The sequence below is a fragment of the Erpetoichthys calabaricus genome, chromosome 18 (genome assembly GCF_900747795.2).
Source record: "Erpetoichthys calabaricus chromosome 18, fErpCal1.3, whole genome shotgun sequence".
NCBI lineage: Eukaryota > Metazoa > Chordata > Cladistia > Polypteriformes > Polypteridae > Erpetoichthys > Erpetoichthys calabaricus.
In genome coordinates, this window is record NC_041411.2 from 26244231 (window position 1) to 26261630 (window position 17400).

The 17400-nt window shown below is 41.5% G+C and overlaps 1 protein-coding gene across 1 annotated transcript in view; it reads left to right on the forward strand.

Annotated features, from left to right (window-relative positions):
• sema3bl (sema domain, immunoglobulin domain (Ig), short basic domain, secreted, (semaphorin) 3bl) overlaps positions 1–17400 on the forward strand; it is a 93072-nt gene that overhangs the window by 59688 nt on the left and 15984 nt on the right. Inside the window, exons 4-5 of the mRNA XM_028824222.2 lie at positions 6721–6840; positions 13375–13465. Coding sequence (XP_028680055.1) covers positions 6721–6840; positions 13375–13465 — 211 coding nt within the window. The remainder of the gene's footprint in view (positions 1–6720; positions 6841–13374; positions 13466–17400) is intronic.

Consider the following 17400-nt stretch of genomic DNA (forward strand, 5'->3'; position numbering starts at 1 on the left):
TCTGGGCATCTCTGCTCAAGCTGCTGCCCCCGCGACCCGACCTCGGATAAGTGGAAGAGAATGGATGGATGGATGGATGGATAAATGCAGAATAGGAGAAATAGTGGTCCTTGTGCCTGCCCCAGAAGGCCCTGTTAATGAGCCCCACCCAAGTCTTTCCCTTTCTCTGTATTGGTGCTTTCTGTTCCTTGCCACCCGCATGTGGATAATATGCCACATGTCTGACGGTGACTCTGAGCAGTGGCACTGTACTTTTCTTGTACCCCTTTTTGACATTCAACACTACCAAATGGTGCATGATTTTACCTGCTCAAGCACCGGGATTACAAGAATGAAACACCTGTCTTATGAGCTGTGCCTTAACTTGCAGACAAAGACCAGGAAAGCGGCACATGCAGCATGCAGGATTCCTTCTGCCTCATTACATCAGAGGGGCAATTCCCTTACACATGAATCCTGTTTGCTAAATGGAGACAATAGGGCTCCTTCATTCTTGAGGCTCAACTGGCATTGCACCTCATTGTTGAAGTGAAAGCCTAACGTCAGCGCTTTGAATTCTTGAACATGAGATCCAAGTGTTGAATACATTGTCATTTTTGTTTTTAGATGTATTTAAAAACTCCAGCGTCAATCAACATTTTCTTTATGTCCTATTGTTGTTAGAATTTCCTTTGTAGATATTGATAGATGTTAAAAAGGTGAAAGCAGGTTTGTTTTGGAGGTGCAGTCTATTTGTGTCCAAGCAGAGCACTGAAAGATGAGATTACTCATTTTTTGAACATGTCAGATAAAAATGTAAAATGAGGGAATGAGACAAAGAAAGGGAAGTAACAACAAAGACAGCGGTGGAATTAAACAGTGAGACTATCTGTCTGTCTGTGCCAAGTAAAGAGCATTATATAAAAAGAAACTGAACTGAACTGAATCTAAGCTCAGATTGTGTTACACAGCCAACTGACTACCAGCTGATCGGGCACACTGGGCACACTTGGCACACTTGTGCATTCATCCACGCCAGACTAATTTTGAGTCACTTAACTAGGGAAGCTCCAATCAGGTTTTTAAAGGCCAATGCTGATCATCAATTTCCTGCTACTTAATCGGCCGATTTCAATACCCATTTTTTCTTTCTTTATCCCTTTAAAATACTTTTTTTACACTAGTCTCCTCCATAACCAGACAAATAAAAGTTTTATGTCCTATATTAAAGTATATTTTTATAATTAAAATATAGACCACTGATCTTTAAAACTGTTCATTTTTTATCAGCAAAAATAAATTCTGTAGGTTTATTGTTCAGTGACCATAAAATACTAAAATAAATTTCCTTAAAATGAATACTAATAAAATATGTACAAAAATATTTATCCAAAGTACATATGGCATAAAATAAAATAAAATACGTAATTACAAGCTGTCATAGTGTTTAGTTTTTTCTGTAATGTACCTATCTGAAACATACTAGTGGCTACTGTCGCCTTCAAAATACTCCCCTTGTGCATCTCTACACTGACTTAAATGGCATTGCCATTTCTGGAAGCAGGCCGGGATCTCATTTTCCAGAATGCTGTTGAGCAGCTGTCTCACATTCTGTTGGATACCAGTTAGATTAGAAAATCTTCATCCTTTTGGTGCAGCTTTTCATTTTGGAATTACCCAGAAATCACAGGGAGCTAAGTCAGGTGGATAGGTAGGATGATCTATTTGGGTAACACTTTTTTGGCCAGGAAGTCTCTCACAGTGAGTGCAGTGTGACTTGGCGCATTGTCATGATGAATGATCCACTTGTCAGGCTTTTTCTTCGAACAGAATCTCGTAATCTCTTCAGTACCTCTAAACAGCATTGTTGGTTGATTGTTTGTCCCTGTTCAATAAGTTCTTTGTGGACAACAACAACAACAACAACATTTATTTATATAGCACATTTTCATACAAAAAAGTAGCTCAAAGTTCTTTACATAATGAAGAAAAGAAAAATAAATGACAAAGTAAGAAATTAAAATAAGACAACATTAATTAACATAGAATAAGAGTAAGGTCCGATGGCCAGGGAGGACAGAAAAAACAAAAAAAAACTCCAGATGGCTGGAGAAAAAAATAAAATCTGCAGGGGTTCCAGGCCACGAGACCGTCCAGTCCCCTCTGGGCATTCTACCTAACAAAAATGAAATAGTCCTCTTTGTATTTAGGGTTCTCATGGAAGGACTTGATGATGATGGTCATGCAGACTTCTGGCTTTTAATCCATCAATGTTGGAACATCACGGTGCTTTGAGTAGATGGTAGGAAACCGGGAAAAGAAACAAAAGAGAGAGTAGGGGTTAGTACGGAGTTTAGAGCCACCATGAATAGTTATTATAATGAATTGGATATACAGAGTATCAGGATTAAATTAAAGTGAAGTTATGAGAAAGCCATGTTAAAGTAGTGAGTTTTCAGCAGTTTTTTAAAGTGCTCCACTGTATTAGCCTGGCAAATTCCTAGATTTTAGGTGCATAACAGCAGAAGGATAAACTCTAAGGACTATTCCCTTGCGATCGAAGAAACACACTGGCATGGTCTTAAACTGTGAGCGCAACATGTGTGCTTTTTTAGGGCGTGGTGACCCCCAGGGATTTCCATTGCATGCTCTGTCACATCTTCTCGCCCCTCCTTGAGCCTCTTATGGAACCCAAACACACTCAACTTTTTCATAGCATCTTCACCATATGCCACTTGTTTCAGTAGCACATTTGCCGATTTTTCACACAAAATTTAATATTAATACGTTGCTTTAAATTTTGATCACCCATTTTTATGTCAAAGTGTACACGTAGATATCTATTACCTTCCCAGTAGCTAACTAACAACTGGCTTTATCATCTTGCAATTTATGCATGTATTAGTTCAAACATGTTCAAACATGAATACTCATGTGATTTTTGATACAATTACATCATGGGTGATGCTAGGCAGCCATTCCGAGAATTAAATTGTCATACTTCATATATCTCTATATAAATAAAATCCAACTTCTGTATGTCTGTCCGCTTTTCACGAGAGAACTACTTAACGGATTTAGATCAGGTTTTTTTCTATAATTTGGTTGAACATTCCGGTTGATTTTATTCGCACTAATCTGAGACAGAGGCTGTGGGCCGAGGGGAGGGGGAAGCATCACGTCAGGAGTATGCATATGTGTATGTGTATATATATATATATATATATATATATATATATATATGTATATATATATATGTGTATATATATATATATATATATATGTATATATATATATATATATATGTGTATATATATATATATATATATTTATTGAAGCGGGAGCTGACCACTCTATAACACACAAACACAGCAATCATGCAGTGATTTCATTAGTCATTCTGCCTCGGCTCCCTCCTTCAGATCAGGCACTGATAATCCTCCTCCTCAGGTTAGTCCCACGGCTGCAGATCCGTAATTGGGGTTGGATCGTCCAGGAGCAGAGGGAACAAAGAGAAAGTGAGCCAGGTTATTGCCCAAATTAATGAGTTTTCTATGGCTGACAGACACTATACTGTGTGACAGGGCCACAAAGGCACTGTTGAAGCAGGATATGTAGCGCGGTGGAGCTGTGTGCATGTCACAATATATATATATTTATTTATTGTTAAAGGATAAGGCAGTTGACATAAATATGTTTGGGGATGTCCACCCCAAATTTTCTAATTCTTGAAAACTATTTTGGGAAATGGAGAACAGTAGCTGGTGCTTGTGAGTTTGCCTGGATGGTCTGATATGACAGCAGGCCAGTGAGTTTGAGACGGTTACCACAAACTGTCCAGAAGAAGGAACAGCCTCTTATTTCTAGATAAACAGGAAACACAATTGGTTAATCTTCTTGGGCGTCTGCTGGGCACTCATCTTGTGAGCAGCTGTAGCCACCTGTCCCAGAGCCACCTGCTGAAGGAGGATACAGTACTGTAAATCTTAATCTGTGTCTTCCTCCACAATTCCAGGAAGCAATAGCAGTGCACTAAACCATGGTAGCCGAGCCATCTCTTCCTGCGACCGCCCCGATGAGCTTGACTTCTCGGCCTTCGGCTGTCTTCCTGTACTGCTGACTTGCCACAGAGGAAGCCATCTGCCTCTCCTCATCCTGTTATATTCTTTCTTGGCCCCTTTCCTGAATTGCTGTCCTCGGCCAGAATGGTCTCTTGTATCAAGTGGTAGCAATTCATCCAAAATGTGCCCAGCCTTAAAATTCATTTGATTTGAAGCAGATGGATACATCTACAGCTTGTGCGTCTTATGTCTCTCTTGATGTTTCTCGTGTCATTTTGTGTTTTATAAAATTTAGAGGGCTGCCCTGGCACACAGAGGTATGTTGTAGCCTCTAAGATCAGCTCCTAGCCAGGGTCCCCTTCTATCGGTGCACTGATGTTGTCCCTGTGGTTCTGTATGTTATCTCCCACAGTCCACAGACATGGTGTCAAATTAACTGGTGTCTAAACTGACCCAGTGTGACTGTAGATGGGACTGAGGTTAAGTGGCTATTGCTGCCAGGATTGGCTCCACCGTCCCCCTGAATCAAATGAAAGGATTCACAAGATAGATGGATTTAGAAGATAATTTGTGGGAGAGGCCTCTGTTTAAATGGAAATTCACCAGTAAAATATAGAGGGAAGAAGAATGGGGTCAGTGGCAACTCATGTTAACAATAATGAACAATTAGTAACTGTTGCTTATGATAAAGTCCAGTCACATGCTAGCATTTACTCAGTGACGCACCCGGGTGAGCATTTCATTAAAGCCATACAGTGCCTATCAAAAGTCTTCACCCCTTGGAAGTATTCACGTTTTATTGTTATACAACATTGAATCACAGTGGATTTCATTTGGCTTTTTTAAGACTAGGTAACAGGAGGAGACTCTTCGGTGTTAAAGTGAGAACAGATCTCTGCAAAGTGGTCTAAATTAATTACGAATATAAAAGAATGCAAAATAATGAAATGCGTAATCATTCACTCCCTTCAAGTCAGTATATGGTGGAATGCCCTTTGGCAGCCATGACAGCCCTGAGTCTGTGTATTTAGGTCTCTCTCTGTCAGCTTTTCATATCTGAATGCTGCCATTTCTCCCCATTCTTCTTTGCTAAAACTGTTGAACCTCTATCAGCTTGCATGGGGCTCGTGAGTGATCAACCTTTGTCAAGTCCAGCCACAAATTCTCACCTGGATTGAGATCTGCACAGGAATCGGCCACTCCAGGACAGTCAGGGTGCTGCTTTGAAGCCATTCTTGTGTAATTTTGGCTTTATAGTTGGGGTCATGGTTTAGATGGAAAACCAATATTCTCCCAAGGTTCTTTCAGACCACATGAGGTTTTTCCTTCAGGATTTTCCTTATTTTTCTTCATTCATTTTACCTTCCTCCCTCACAAGCTTTCTAGGGCATGCTGCTGAGATGCATTCCCAAATCATGACAATGCCACCATCCTTGCTTCATGGTGGAGATAATGTGCAGTGTGTGGCTTACACCAAACATGGCATTTAGTCTGATGACCAAAAAGTTCATATTTTGGTCTTGTCAGACTGGAGAACGTTCTTCCAGTAGACTTCAGAGTCTCCTATGTGCCTTCTGGAAAATTCTCACTGAGTACTGCATGTTTGCTGCCTTTGCCACTCTCCCATAAAGCTGAGGCTGGTGAAGCACCCGGGCACAGTTGTTGTCTGCTCAGTCTCTCCAGTCTGTAGCTTGTCGCTCTTTCCGTGTTTTTCTAAGTCTCTTGGTGGCCTCACTCATCATCTTCTTGCACAGTCTCACACTTTATTTTGAATGGTTTGCTCTAGGAGATTCCATTTTTTATTGATTGATTGAAGTGGATATTTATTAACTTGGATCTTTTCCTGTCTCCTTTCCTTGATTTTGTGCTTTTCAATTACCTTTTTCACGGAGTTACTTGGAGTGCTCCTTTGTCCTTATTGTGTAGATTTGCCCACCATACTGACTCACCACATTTTGTCCCTTCCAGATCAAGTGAAGCCCTGTGCAGGCGACCTCCAATGAGCTAATTCTAAAACCACTGATGTTTTAGGGGGGTCATATTAAAGGGGATGAATACTTATGGGATTGATTATTTTGTATTCTATATTTGTAATTAATTTGGACCACTTTGTAGAGATCGGTTTTTATCAATAAAAAATCTTTTCCTGTTTTGATAAATGTCAAAATAAATCCCCTGTGATTTAAGGTTGTATGACAATACGTGTGAAAACTATACATACTGTATGTGCCACCTGCACCATCTGGTTCTTAGTAGAAAATAAATAAAAAGGAACTTGTGCAGTGCCATCCTCACTAACGTCCTGTATTCTGTCTGGATGCAGGTGATGACATATTTAAAAGCTGTTGAATATTTTTTTGTTGAATCAGGACAGGATCATACTTTCCAGTTTTTTTTTTTTTGCCTTTTTTAATACCTCAGATGAGTTCCTGCCAATTTGATGCCCTGTGGCCAAGGGGCCTAGTGCATTTTAATAATAGCTTACAGGCGTCTTGTGTAATGCAGTCCCATAACAAACAATCCACCCTTTGTACTTCCAGGCTGAGCATTCACTCCTAAGTGCTGAAAAGTCATCCAGCGGATGTGCCCCCTTGTGGCATAGTTTGGGGGGGGGGGCTGGGGTGACTGGTTGGGCAGCCATTAACGTCATTCTCTCTTTTTGTGTTGTTTTGTTTTACAGAGCGACTGTGCAAACTATGTGCGTCTCCTTCACCCATACAACCGTACCCACTTGCTGGCCTGTGGCACAGGAGCCTTCCAGCCCTTGTGTGCATTTATCTCTGTGGGGCACAGAGGAGAGGTAAGCACTTTATCTGATTCTCCAAGCTAAAAGAGGCATGTCGAGGAGGAGGAGGAGAACTCCCGCTTATCACCATACTTTAATGGCGTGCCAAGGCTGTCCATATTTTAAATGAATAAATCAATATTTATTTCATATAACACCTTTCTTAATGAGCAGTGTTGCCAAGCACTGTTCTTTGTGTGAGGAGACATAACATTATATAGAGCCTTTCACACTGATCCTTATAACACAGCTTTAATTGAAATTCTCTATATTTTGTATAGCACCTTTATTCACCCAGCACTAATCTTACTGAACTATACTGTGCATCAGTCACTCTTGGGTTCATAAAGCAAATTTTATAGTGACCACCACTACAAGGCGCTTTAATACACAATCTGTATGATAGTATTAGATAAATTGCCCCACATTTTATACATTATTTCCCCTGTTTTTAATACTTTACAAATGTAGCTCCTTATTTTACAAAGTGTCTTTTATACAGAGGTCTACCACTAAGTTCTAATATATAAAATCCACTCATCCATTTTACAGACCTGCTCTCAATATTTCAGGGTCCAGGACATCTGAAGCCCATTCTGATAACTTCAGGTGCAAAGCAGAAACCGTCTTCAGATGAGATACCAGCTCATTTCAGTGTCCTCCTATTCTTACGTGGACCAGTTTGAAATTAACAATTAGTCTAACAAGCATGTCTATTAATCTAACAAGCATGTCTTTGGGGGAAATTAATGGATTAGCTGGAGAAAAGGCAAGAACATATCAAATAAATACTAGCTAGGCCAATAACTGGACCCAGGAACCACAGCATAACTGATGTTAGTGCTAACATATTCGCTTTGCAAAATGTAACAAATTTTTCAAGTAAAGATGAATGTCTCCCATGGTGCATATTCATAATTTGAATATATATCATACTTCATATTCACTGATGCCAGTGCACATGATCTAAAAGACAACACACTACTGGGGTGTAGTGCTGGACTGGCTGCATGCTGGGAGGAAGTTGGGTGGAATGACAGGGTCAGGTCCCTACACTAACACTTCCACGGCCACATGTGCCTGTCATCATGCTTGTGCACACTGTGTCTGTGAATTCCTTTGGAGGCCGTGTTCTCCCTATCATTCATTTAAGCATTTCCCCTCAACCATAATACCATCCGTTTGGGGCTTGGAGGATCCTGTAACCCGGGCACACAGAAGACAAGAGCAGAGGATGGGCCCACCAGTCAAAAAGAAAGCCCATGGCTGCACAGTTCTGAGATATCCCTTACTTACTCTAAATGGACAAAAGCAGTGGGCTACTGGGTGTCCAAAGTGAGCCCATCCCACCTCTGTGAGACCTCCTTTATCACTTCCACTCAAAGGAGCAATACAAGCATGTGACTGACAAATGAGAGACATGGCGGTCTCACATCATGGGTGTCTCTAGTCCAGTTATTGGCCTGTGTAACCACTAACATGTGCTGCTCCTCAGGAGATAGTTGTTATGATTTGGACCAGTTTGTTACATTTTTTTTTTTGCTTTTTAACCTTTTTTCCTAAAGAGTTATGCATTAAGGATTCTTACTACATGGATGTTTTTGGTTAATAAATTACTAGCATGTGAATATAATTATATTACTATTAATTTTTGAGTGTATCATGTCACTGTTTTATTCACTCTGATATGTTGTTACTGCATTGTCAGACATGGTGCACCATTGCTAAGAAACTTCTCCCAGAAAGCATTATAAGCCATGTCACCAATGTCATGCAACAACAACAACACCAGTTTATTTTTATATAGTCCAGAATCACATAAAGAATGTCTCAGTGGCCTTATAACTCCTGCCAAAATGGGTCAAGCATCCAAGATTTCGGATCCAGCTATTAAACAAATTCAGTGGGAGCTCTTGGGATGAACATCTTTTGAGTGTTCATTCAGAGCGATTCTTTGTTTTGTCTTTAACAGTCTTATGTCTGGAATTTGGAAACAGTACATCTTTTGATTATTCATTGAGTTAATTCTGACTATGTTAATGGTTTTGAGTTTAGATTTTGGTGGCCGTTCGACTCTTGATTATTTTATGGTTTTGTGTCTAGATTGTGGTGGCTTACTTCTTGATTCATATTAATTCACCTGCCAGATTCATTGCTGGTTATGCATTTAGTTTTTGGATGGTAATCAGCTTCTTGGTGTTCACCTGTATCCATGTAATTTTCATAATCAATCAAAGGCTGCAATTTCCTGAACAAACGTACATCTCACAGTGGGTGCTACCTGTGTAGCAACCCAGCAGCTTACCTAGGATAAAGAGACTGGAGCAACACCAGCAGTAGGTAGTTAATCACTGTGTCTACTGCTGGACATGATGACCAAATCTCTTCTCAGTAAGAACTCCAAGGAAATGTGCTAGTCAGGGTCTGTCATTATAAAGCAGCACCCGGAGAGTGCCCAGAGTGGGCAAGACAAGTGGCAAGAGGGTCATTCTGTACTTACTTAATCTGTCTAGTCTCTTAAGGTTAGCCGGGCTCTACCATGGGTCCTTTCAGCCATTCCCTTGCATTGTTTGTCTTTTTGCATTGCCACCCCATTATGTTGAGATAAGAGACCTCTTTGGCTTCCTTCCTTCCAATTAAAGGTGAAAGAAAAGAATGCACTTTGTCCAGCAAGTGAAAGAAAATCGCTTGTTTTTGAGAAGGCCTGCTCATCAGCACTTGTCAACGCTTTGCTGGGCCGGAGCACAGAGGCTGCATTCCTGACCTCTGAAGGGTGGCCAGCAGTCATTGCGAAATCCTTCAGAACAACAGAGTTCTGTGTTCCCGGCTGATGGGACCCTTTGTCCTGCACTTGTCAGATTGTCCTGTGCTAACGAGGGTCTCTTGACGTCTAGTGAACACCTTCTCAAAGAGCTCCTTGTGTTTGGAGAGGAGACTCGTGAGGCACCTGAGGGAATGTTGGCGGGGTGTATGGGGCACAAGCCTTTGGGTGCGTGGCACCCCCCTCTGAAGTGGCCAGACAGCTGCACTTTATTTGATGGCTTATTTATTTTTGATTCTCACTGGAATGTCGTACAGTGTGATGGCTGGCCATGTGGGGTTGGTCGGCCAGTCCACAGAAGGCCTGCTGACATCTGTTTTTCTTGGATAGATTTATTTGTTTTTAATTTTCACTCAGGGATCACCAGTTTGTGGTTTTGCTGCGTCACTTCACTTCTCTGTCGTTTCAGTGCTTATTTGCTCTGCATGATGGACTTCCAGGACTCCTGGAGAGTTATGCAGGTGACAGCTGGTTTACATCGGAATATTTATTTATTTTGAAATTTTCACTTGGGAAGGAGTAGTTTGATTTTGTTTTATTTTTTTGCCTAGAAGCTGAGTTAGGAACAGAACTGGGTCTTTGACATCATGTACCAACTCTCTGGTCTGCTCTCCTCGTAAGACCCTCACAGAGGGTGGACTGGCAGTGTGGTCCAAATCTCTCTAAAATAATCCAGCTCCAGTCATTGCTTTCTCTGCATGATTGTTTTGGATGTGTTGATGCCCTGATGTTTCAATCATGCAGCACAAGGATGATGACCTTCACAAAGAACCACAAACCATTCTAGAATCTGCAGTAAAGATAGGCTTCACTCCAAGCAGCCAGACCCATACTCCACAGGCAGGCTTCAGCCTTCCTTCATAGGGCCAAAATGGGGCACAGACTTTTAAAGTTAAGAAATACTCCAAAATAATATTAATAGAAGCAGAAGGAGCACCATCAAACTTTGGACCAACAATAATAGAACAAAGTTCCATTATAATAACAGAAGGTTTTCAAAAACTAAATAAAAAACAAGGCCAAGGAGGTTAAAAAGGAGCAAAACTAATTTTGCATATTAAGGCAAACAAAACCAGGAGCATAAATCCAATAACAGTACCTAAAATGATAGCAGGGATCAAATTCCAGGAAATTCAAAGAAAACAGCAAAAAGGCTCAAATCAGGAGTAACAATAACAACTGCAGTGTCAATACTGTCGTGAACTAGCAGTCCCAAGGCAGGTAAGTTCCAAAAAGTTGCAAAAGCACTTCCAATATTGACCACTAGATGGGGACATACTGCCAAACCCCATCTAGATAAACACTTGATTTATCTCTAACCTGGCAAACACAAGGCAACTTGTTTGAAAAGGACAATTTTTAAACAATTTATCATTGTAGATAGATGCCATACAGACGCTATGCTAAATTCATCTTTTCTCAACATTTTCAACACCATACAATCAGAATATGAACTTAACTTGATTGGGAATTTGGGGCCTGAGTTACCTTGCAAGCTTGCATATTGACACCATCACCAAATTTCTATTTACATAGATGTCATAGAAGTAGGATGGCTAAATTCAATCCGATGACGTAATGTGTGAATGTCCTGTTCTAATCTTTTTTTATGAGGTCCAAATCGGTTGACTCCACATCAGAGAATTAGCAGCAGATTTGAGTAGTCAGAACTGCACTATCCCAAAAAGAGAAAACAAGTTCAGCTGACCAATGGGAACCACTTGAGAACAAACTAAAGCTTATGTGGAAGCCCAGGTCTCTTCCCTGCTAGGTGTCTATCAGAAGTCTTCTTTTTAGCACTGATAGCAGCCTCCTTCTTTTTGTCTCCCTCAATTTCTGTCACTCCTCTGTGTTTGTGGAAGTCCCTCTAGAATTCTGTGCAGGTTACTTCATCCTCCTGTTGTTACAGCAACCTAAAAACACCTAGCCGGAAAGCCCTTAAAATCAGGTGTCATCTCCACAACCCATATACAGTAAATGTTCACAAGCACGGCAAATTATTGTGCAACGTTGAGATGACATCAATAAAGAAGAAAACTAGGGCTTAATTTATGTAGCCTTGCTACAGTTTACTAACTATTAGAACCAGGTGCCAGATTCATGACCCATCATGAAGTATCGATACAAAATCATTTAAATTGAAACCACCATGTACAGTTAGTTCCACAATAGATTGAATTAATTCGGTTCAAAACCGTTTGCCACCTTGGACAGGGTGCTGCTCTATCAGATGCCATGTTCAGACTGGATGGACCAAGTTATGAGTCACCAATCAGCTTAATGTCCATGCCTTTGGACTCTTGGAAGGAAAGCCAGAATGCAGGAGACGAACACACACATACACACACGGACAAGAGGAGCTCATGCAAATGGCGCACATTAGGGGATTAAAGTTGAATTTGGACCCACTCTTTTATTCATTGCATTGCTGTGTTGCTGGTCTTATATTTTTCTTTCATATCACAATCACCTATAATGTCGTCTGCTACCCTTTTTTAAGGCTACTATTTTGATTAAATATTCAACCAACTGTGACATTTAGGCTCATCTAGTAATTCACATTCACTTCATTACAGTCTCTAGGCAAAAGTGAAAATGTGAAGACCTCTTCAGCATTTACTTTTTTCTCCAGTGCTTTTATATCATTGCAGGTTAGTTTTTTGCTCCTTCCCCTCACCCATAAAGACCACAATTGCATAAAGGTAGGCAAAGCAAACCATTTCTTCCAGGGGTCATTCCAGGCCAACTATGAGCTGCAGACTTTCCAGTGCATTATGGATTTTCTCTTGGCAATGGGCTGTGGTCACCATTTATCACCAGAAGCCCACGGAACCTCAAGTGGCTCCATTCTGTCCCCTGGGTTAAGTGCAGCAGCAGCACTATGGAGAAATCCATTGCTACCGACAGTTGGAGGGTACCTAAGACTGACTGGATATCCAAGAGTTTTAGATGCAAAGCTACACTTCTGGTTCACCACAACCAGCCGCCATCCAGTTCACTAGCTGATTCTCACTTATGATTCATGAAAAAGACATTAAATTATGTAACACAGAGATCAATGAGAAATATAAGTCAGTAGAACTTGGAACTTCTTACTGGAGACAATGTGTGACTTAACAGTGCAAGAGCTCTTCAGGTAAGTTCAAGATGTCAGGCTCAGTTCCCAGTGCCGTGTGGACCTGTCTACTACCATGATTATGTAGCTGTACAGAGATCACCATGAAAGGCTCTGTATAAAAGAGACTGACAGCTTGCCCCCTTACCCCATGTATGCTCATCTGCTGAGGGCTCCTGGCAACATTCTGTGGCTTAGAGGGGTTGATTCTTTCTGTTATACTGAGAGTCAGCTGCAGGCCTCTATAGTGCCTTTGTGAGGCTGCATTGTGCTACAGGGTATCATTTTCTAGGCTTTTTCTAATTATTCTTCTGGAAACCTTTAGCAGCCAAGAACTCAGCTGGCTCTCTGGGAATTCCCAGTTTCTCAGCATACTAAAGAAAGAAGCCATACCCGCTCTCTGCTGTCTCTTCCATTTCCAGTTGTTTGTCTGCTTTGCTTTCAGACCCCAATGCTCGTAATCACATTGCCTCAGATCTGCTTCCAGCCCTCTGGTATATCACTGGATCAGATGTTGGCTTTCGTTTATTGCCGTCTGCTTGGAAGAGAAAGTGGGAATGACTTGTTTAAAAGAGCCTCTGTGAATTAATCCTGCCTTTCTCTCTCTCTCCAGCATACATTCTCAATGGATCTTGCAAGTGTGGAGAATGGCCGTGGCAAGTGTCCCCATGACCCCAGCAGACCCTTCACTAGCACCTTCACTGGTAAGTGCTAATCTACAAATCAGGTGGACTCAGTAGGTATGAGAGTAGAACGGTGCTAAGGTCAGAAATTTAACTCCGTATAGAGTGTGTTGGTCAGGCCACCGCCTGGACCACCAGAGGGAGAGAGCAGGACATGCCACGTGTCCGTATAGCTTCTGAACACCGTGCTAGTTCTCACTATGGAAGTGCCTCTTCATTGCATCAGAGCATCAGGTTGGCAATTCTTCCTGTCGATCAGCAGCTGGCTTAGGAGTTGGTGGTTCCAGTAATTGTTTGGATGAAGTGTGCCCTTTTTTAATGATTTGGTTAGTCACATTCTGCTTTTCCTGGTAGGAGACGGGATGTGAACAGAAGAGGCAGAGCAAGTTAACATCAACACAACAACTAATAAATTCAGCCCCATTAACAAAAAAAAATCATTTAAAAAATGTAGCTATACATTAATATGACTAAAATCAAAAGACTGTGGACGTCCCCAACAGAAGAGAAGCCAAGAAGGCCTAAGCAAATAAAAAAGGGGATTTTGTTTGCACAAATGAAACACACAGGGAGAGCAACACAAGATGAGTGACAAATATAACACAAAAACAACATTTAGAGTGGGCCTACCTAAAAAAAAAATAAGGTGTTCGGACTATTTGTGGGGTGTCGAGCACACTTGCCTACAATAAGTTCCTCATACTTGCACACACCTTCCTAACTTTACACCCTTTTTCCATAACCACACTGGCTTTTTGTCTTTACATGCCAATTCTATTGTTTAGAAGAAATGCTTAAGCTTCAATTTCAATTTCCAGGTCAGCCTTTGGGATCTCTTCCAGAAGCAGAAAAGTCCTGTCGAACCCTTTAGGCCGCTCTCCTGGGGCTCCCTCGGCCATTCCCATGAGCCTTTACATTATACTGTACCAGGTCAAGACCAGCTTATAGATGTTTGAGGATAAGTGGCTGGAGGCCACACATAAGCAGGGTTCTAAATCTGTAAGATTCAGTTCCCTCATGCCAATATAATGCCGTCCCCTTAATGGTAAAGTCTGCAGATCCTTCCGTTATATTTCTCTGTAGCTTCTCTGTCATGCTGGCCTCTTGTTCAGGATAAAACCACACCTCATGTTATTATAAAGGGAAAAGTGCCATCATTTTTGTACCAATTGATAGATTTATGGGACCTCATGGCCACCTGCAGGATCTCTTTTCACCTTTGAATTTCTGTAAAGAGGTAGGTGTTACAGAAGCACTTATTTCCGCACGTGGGGTCCTTTTGGTGCTTTAGGGTCCTTTGGTGGCCCTACTTGGAACACAGATAGATGATCAGCCCCTCTCTTTTGAAGATGACTGTGTATCATGAAGGTGTTATAAGCAGCAGTCAATGATGGGAGACCTGAGCAAGTGTCTGGGCTTACAAAGGTGTGAAGCTTTCAGGCCTGGCATAAATCCCAAACTTTTTATTAGTAATAAATCATTTACTGGCCACTCTTCAGGGTCACAAAGCTCACCACATGAACCACATAAAAAGCCTGTAATTACAGTGGGATCATCAAGATAGTCGTCTCAGTGTGAAGGAGACCACAGGGTTTCGGATTTAATAAGCTGTCCTCCAAATTCAATTACCCCATCATGTTCTACCTTGTCGGGAGTTTTTTTTTTTTTCCATTATGTCAGCTGGCTTCGTATTCTTGGAAAAGCCTCTCTACATCAATTAGAAGATCTGTTTTTTATTTTATGGAGCACCTTTCACGCATCACAGAGAGCTTTACATCATGAAAGAATTAGCAACAGACTGCTCTGGGCAACATGAAAGGATGCTTGTGGCACCGTGCCGTGAAGTGCTTTTGAAAGCCATCCATGTAAAGTGGCCTTGAGTTGGAATTAATAGGCTTCTAGGTAGCAACTTACAGAAAGTAGAAAAGCCATGAATGACTTCGCTGATGATGCCGATTGAGAGGCACCAGAAGGGTAAGATCACTTACGTTTTCAGTCTTATGGACACTGCTAGGACAACAGTGCCATTTCCCAGTTTATATTTATACCCCATGTCAGGAAATATTCACTTCGGAGCAGAGGTCCAGTCAGTATGAGGAACAACATGTCTACATACACTGGTGACATTGGTTTTCATGTCCACTACCACTAGAACACCGCATATTGCACTCACCATTAAAAGGTGGATAGGGTTGTAGAGAAGAAGGTGAGCGTAGGATGTTTATAATGCCACTGCAGAATGACATGTTCATCTGTCATACACGCAACCATGTTATTGGCCTTTGTGAGACCAGGTCATCAGATAGTGGCTCTTATTAGCCATATGAAAGTGATTGCAGTATGGCAGTCATGCCTGTCAGGATGGACTCAGAAATTCCCAAAGAGCAACATCTCTGAAGAACTGCTAGTCCATGTCTTCCATTTTTAGCTATGTAGCCTTCATGAATCGCCAAGAGATGTCAGATGACAACACTCACGTTAGCAGTTAAACTAACTGGTACTCTCAGTCTGGGGTTTGAAATTGCAAACCAAAAATAAGAAAAGCTAAATGAACAGGAAAGCATTTCTAGAAATGTGCACAACAGTAAATCACACCATTAACAATGCAATAAAATGAAAAATGTCAAAAATAAATAAAAATTAATTCAAAGAAAACCAAACCAGGAATCCTATTAAAAACACACCCACAAGACTTAAATGGCTGCAGATCCCGTCTACCCAGATGTGCTTCTCCATTCCTGACATATTTAGTGATGTCTGCCATTGACCACCTACCATCGCTACATGTGAATAGACTTAGCGTGGAGCTCTAGCAGACTGAGTCGCATCATCTGCGGAGATGAGTCCTGCTTTTCCTTTGGGGCTTATGACCACCAAATGTGCATTTGGAGACAACATAGACAATGGTGCAAACCAAGTAACCTTCTTGAATCACATGCCTCCAGGGCAGCAGGTGTCATAATAAGAGGTGCCATCACTATGACAGCTGGTGACTTACTGCCTGATAGGAACAGAGATTGACCACCGTGTAAATCATGTCAAGATGAAATCACCATAAATGATTAAACTTTAGGAGCAACAAAACAATTCCCAAACACAACCATGAAAGGCCTAATGAGTTTGGTTCCTTAGCCAGGTTGGCTGTGCCAATTTTCTTGGTCCAGGCACTCCAACTATTGTCCAGTCTATGACCTCTCAGGTGGAGCAGTTTGATTTGCACAGGAAATCATTCCCCTTCTGATGCCATGCCACAGTGCATGAGGATAGTACCCAGTCTCCAGTTGTCACTCCATTCTGGACCAGTCTTTACTCAGGGGATCTCCTATTCTTTACCCTAAATGTACTTCAAAACCTCTGGTTTTTGGTTTACTCTATTTGTCTGTATACATATAGGTATTACATTCTTAGGTCTGAGTCGCACTCTGATGTATTAGGTGGTTACCTACCAGGTAACGCTTGTGGTTGGTCGGCCAATTGGGCAAACATCCACCACGTTCTCTCAGTTGCGAGAAGCAGATCATAGATATGTTGCACGGTATCTGGCAAATAATACAAAGAGTACACGACACATGTTTCACCCTTATTGGGGCTCGTCAAGTTTGCAAACTTTTGCGTCCCCTTGTGGGGACTGAACCTCAGACGTCAGCACCTGAGGCAAAACCTCTGAGGCTGCACCATGGTGGTTGGTCACCACAAGCATTACCTGGTTGGTAACCACCCAAATAATCAGATTCGGGCTCAGACCTAACAATGTAATTTTCCGATCTTCATCATGTCAAGTGGCGCAACATCAGTGGCTTCGCCTCAGGTGCTGACGTCCGAGATTCAGTCCCCGTGAGGGGATGCAAAAGTGCGTACACCTGACAAGCCCCAAAAAGGGTGAAACTCGTGTTGTGTACACTTTGTATTATTTGGTGCATACTGTATCACATATAGGTAGCATTTAGTCTAATGTA